The 4,910-nt window shown below is 33.0% G+C and overlaps 1 protein-coding gene across 1 annotated transcript; it reads right to left on the bottom strand.

Moving 5' to 3' along the window:
* On the bottom strand, positions 1,088–1,814 carry LOC104736680. Its single transcript, XM_019234915.1, has one exon. It carries the CDS (start codon positions 1,649–1,651, stop codon positions 1,256–1,258), a length of 396 nt encoding a protein of 131 aa, XP_019090460.1. The 5' UTR covers positions 1,652–1,814; the 3' UTR covers positions 1,088–1,255.

Genomic DNA, 4,910 nt, shown 5'->3' with positions numbered 1-4,910 from the left:
GGGCAGTAACGATACTCACTCAGCAATATCACTGAAATCCAATTGTTTCTTCTTGCAAATGGTTCCTCAACTCCACTTTGAACTGGTATGCTAAGAAGTTAAGCTTTCTTCTTCAGTTTCACAAAACCAGAAAGACTTCATTAAGGCTCTCAAGTCTCACCAAATGCCCAAACCAAACCCTAGACAGTCCACACTTCGTAAACAATCTGAAAAGGCATCCTTATAAACCTACCCATCACTAGCTGCTTTCTAACCAAGTCACTCCCGTTACTCTTCTTGAACTCAAATTCCCTGCATACAACCATCACAACAGGCTATACTCTGCTATATTCAGTCTTACACTAGTTATAATCTTATAGTAGACCTATAGACTAAAAGGCTCGAGCACCTCACATAAAATCACTGTATTATCAGTTTATCATCTTATTATTTGACATAGTAGACATAGACACAAATCATCCACATTTACTAAGAGCTGGAAACAATCTAAAATCTGACTGAGTTAGGTCTCCTACAAAGCTCAAGATGCTAGCGCAATTCAATGGAAACTACCGAAAATCACTCTGCTACACCACTTAAAATCCAAAGCTCAATCTTTACATCTTAAGAATGATTCCTCTTCTTTGGACAGATTCATTGCTTAACTGCTGACATGATAAGAAATTAAGCGTTCTTCATCAGTTCACGAAACCAGAAAGACATAAATAACGAGAGACTCTCAACCCTCTCTCTTAACCAAATGCTCAAACCAAAACCCTGTAACAATCCACACATCCTAAATAATCCGAGACAATACTTATAAAAACCTAGCTCCTTAACAAGTCACAACTGCATTCAGTTCTAGGCTACTTCTACCAATAGACCACCCACTGTCTCTCTTGAATTACCATCTTACCATTTGCAACAATAGAGATAGAGACAAAAAAAACCATCCAAATTAATAATGCACAGAAGACAATCTAAATCTATAAATAGTACAGAACTTAATAAAAAAAAAAAGATTGATCATCTCCTCCTAGAAAGCTAAAGATGCTACAACCCATAATAACTCTGCTATATGAATCACATTCAATACACTGCACAGAGCTATAAGAAAAACCACTGATAACCATTGATGAATTATCTCCAAAAGAAAGATTCTATACAGATTGATCCAAAAAAAAAAAAGCCAAAAAATATATAAATAAATTAAGAATCACAGCCCAAACCCCAACCTCATCCCCAAATCCCAATAAAATCGAACTTACAAAATGAATCACCGATGAGGATTGCAGTCATCAGAGCAGAAATCATTAGTCTCTAACATAACTCTCAACATCTCATGACTAAACCTTTCATCATTAGGATCAGAAACTATAGACGAAACCTCATCATCATCATCATCTTCTCCTCTCCTACGAGGTCTCAACACACGAAAGCATCCACCTTTACGCGACCCAGAAGAAGAAGAAGATGGTTTCTTACGAAACTTGGATAAAAATCGATTCCTACTCTTCGAAGACATCATTACCAATTGATGATTCTTTCCATCATCAACGATTGTTACATCTTTCTTCTTCTTCTTCTTCCTTGTCGCCGTCGTCTCCGTGTTGGTATCGTTATCGACTCTGTTTTGTTCATTCAACGAAATCTCACTGTGATTCCCAGGCATTAACCAGACGCTAAAGATTCTGACTTTTTTTTTTTCTCAAAACAATACCCAAATCGGAAAGTTGTGAAATTGAAAAAGGAAAGCACTTGTTTTTGTGTTTGTCGTCTCTCTTCTTCTTCGTCTTCAGGGCATTCACTTAGGTTTCTTTCTCTTCTCCCTAATCAAAAAGAAAAAAAAAAAATCTTCGCTGGCTTGCAATTAAAATTGTGTGTTTAACGACTTTACTGAATTAATTAATATTTTAATTAGATTCGGGTATATCGCTGTTTTTTTTTTTTTAATCATTAATGTATTATTTTCTTGGTTTCAGATTAAAATATACTATTCGGCTATCCCTTTCATTAAAAATGTCGGAATTTATTTTTGTTTCACAAAAACATTATTTTAATATATTTTACAAAACTAAATCTCTGTTTTATTCCTACTATTCCAACTTATTAACTAATAAAAAAAATTATAGTGTAACTGTTTAGAAAGTAATTAAAAATTTAGTTTTATCTTTCATTAATATAGTGTAATGTTTTATTGAATACAATATTTAAATAGTGCTTAAGATTTTATAGAAATTTTTTTTGGGGGGCATTAATAGCAAATGTTTTATTGTTGTTTTTATCCATCAAATGTAAAATTTAACTTAATTTTATTTACTGTTTTGTTGACAAAAAAAGAAAGTGATCTTATTAGGTAATTTATGAACCAATTTGGTAATGAACACGTGTATACACACTTGCCATTGGTGTTATTAGTTTGTTACTTGTCCCAAGTAAAGCTACCAAATTTGAATGGTATCTTGATAAATGAGTTTGATTCGATTTCAGTTTGATTCTAGTATTTTTTTTCTTTACTTTTCGTATTATATTACATATAGAGAATGTTTTTATTGTTGCTTTTTCTCAATCAAATGTAAAGTTTAACTTATTCTAATACTAATAATTTCAAGTTTGGCTACTTTGTTTTTAATAATTTTCTTAGAGTTTTAGTTACAATTTCAAATATGAAAATGTTGTAATTTTAATTTTCTTATCTTTATTTGGTTCAGTTTTTAGATCTATTTCTTCAACACAATTTGGACTAGGGAATGGATCGGAAAATATATGGAAGTTGGGAAAATTTATTTCGTATGTAATTTGTGAAAATGTCGACGTTTTACAATATGATTCTGCATATGAATTATCAATCATATAAGAGATTATCGTATTTCTTATGTGAAAACACTGATCATATATGTCATATATGTATATATATGATCTCTAAATATGTTGTTTTTTTTTTTTTGTCGTGGATCTCTAAATATGTTTGAGAAAACAATAAATTAGGTAATGTTGTTACAACTACTGTACGTATACGTTTATTAAAAACTAAGAAGTATTGTGAAATATTTCCATAATTTTTTTCCCACTCCACCCGCCTCATGCCTTTTTCCAAAGAAGACCATTTCTATATTTTTCGCTTAAATGATTTAGGAATAGTACATATACTTAGACGAGGGTGAATTATTTTACCATTATCCTTGGAAATAAAACTTTGCAACAACATATATATTCTAAACTAAAAATTGGAACACTCTAACTTGTACTTTGAGAAATCTATAACTCTTATTTTTTTGGAAATATCGATAGTCTTATATAATTACACCCTTCGAATCTTAATTATGAGACAAAGAGAGAGCTTCAATGCCTCCCCGAACTTATGTTTCTATGATCTGATGACAACATTTTCGTCGGAAAAGAGTCTTGGTTGAATGTAATAACGTCGCTGATTCCATGGCAAGATATACGAGAATTCTGACAAACATTAGGAGTAACGATCCTCGCATTGTTCACATATATACCGGACCCTCCAGATTTTGTGATGGTGAACATTTTATCAGACGACACGCTACAAGGAACAAGAGTTCTGTTAGGGAAATGAAGCATGTGGTTGATCATAAGCCACGCAGGGATCGTATGTCTTAGGATAAATGACTCAAGATTCTCTTGATGTATGTCTGCATGAGAAAGATCGTTGTCGCTAGGCATCAAGAAAGTGATATCTGTGTTCCTGAAGTAATCTGTATCGTTGAGGAAACGGAGAAGGATGACAAAACCGTTGTAAGATTGCCTTCTCATATCGGACATGGCAGAGATGAGGTCGGTTTGGTTGTAGTTGTCATGTCTCAATATGAGATGTGGTGGCTCGGTGGATGCAAGAATCGTAAGAATAAAGAAAAACAAAGGAGCTATAACTAGAAAAAGAGATTTCATACTAGTTGATATTAGAATCACCACCACTCATATAATTAATTATAAAACTTTGAAAACAAGCATATATATACGATGTGGGAAGAGAAAAAGTTCATGATCTTTACGAGTTAATTACTAAACCGGTGTGAGTCTAGTAGGGATTAGTTGATGCATGGTTGATTCGTGAATGTTGTTTTGTCATCTCTTAAGTGTGACAAGAATACTCGTGTGAATTTTCTCTCTCTCCTAGTCATACTTATATCCATTTCTAAAAAATATATTTTTTGAATTGTAAATTTTAAGTTATATATTATATGATTTTTCATCCGTTTAAAAATGTTAAAGCTACACTTATTATGTTAAGGCTACAATACGGTCTGTCACAAATTATGTAGTAAATTTACTACAAATTTTTTTGGTAACTACCCGTAACTATAATTCTAGGTTTATGAAGATGTTGTGATGACTGGTTTTGTAAGATGCATACAATTAAAAAGTCAATCATTAAGGGAAAGACTGAAACTGGTTTAAAAAGGAGCATGGAATTATAAAACTCAATCATCAAGGGAGAGATTGAAGATGTTGTGTTGATTGAAGTTTTAACAGGTTTAGAACATGTATGGATTCTCTACTAAAATAAGACAAAACTGACACATGGGTTGATGCACTACATGATACAGATGCTGGAAGAGCTGACACAGAAGATGAAGTATTACTTGACAAAAAGGATGGAGTATTACTTAATACAAATGCCGGTAGAGCAGACCTTAAGTAGCACTTGGTGATTAACACAAAGCAAAGAAGATAAGGTGTTAAATCAAGAACACTGCAGTTAGATATATCGGAGGATGTATCAAACGTTTGAAGCAGTTCTTGTACTAGTCCGCCGTTAAATACAGGAAGTAGTGCAAGAAGCTGAATTAAAGAGTTTGAGTACAGAAGCTTAAGGCCGACTTGGACAAGCCAAGTGGCGGCTGCTTGGCTGGATGAACATCTTGAATGGAAGATTCAAGATGAGATCATGAAGAGAAACTTTC

This window comes from Camelina sativa, chromosome 13, assembly GCF_000633955.1.
Source record: "Camelina sativa cultivar DH55 chromosome 13, Cs, whole genome shotgun sequence".
In the NCBI taxonomy this organism is placed as follows: domain Eukaryota; kingdom Viridiplantae; phylum Streptophyta; class Magnoliopsida; order Brassicales; family Brassicaceae; genus Camelina; species Camelina sativa.
This window is presented reverse-complemented; position numbering and strand designations above follow the sequence as displayed.

Excerpts from the sequence above, each read along its gene's own strand:
- LOC104736680 (XM_019234915.1), bottom strand. The coding sequence starts at position 1,651 with ATGCCTGGGAATCACAGTGAGATTTCGTTGAATGAACAAAACAGAGTC.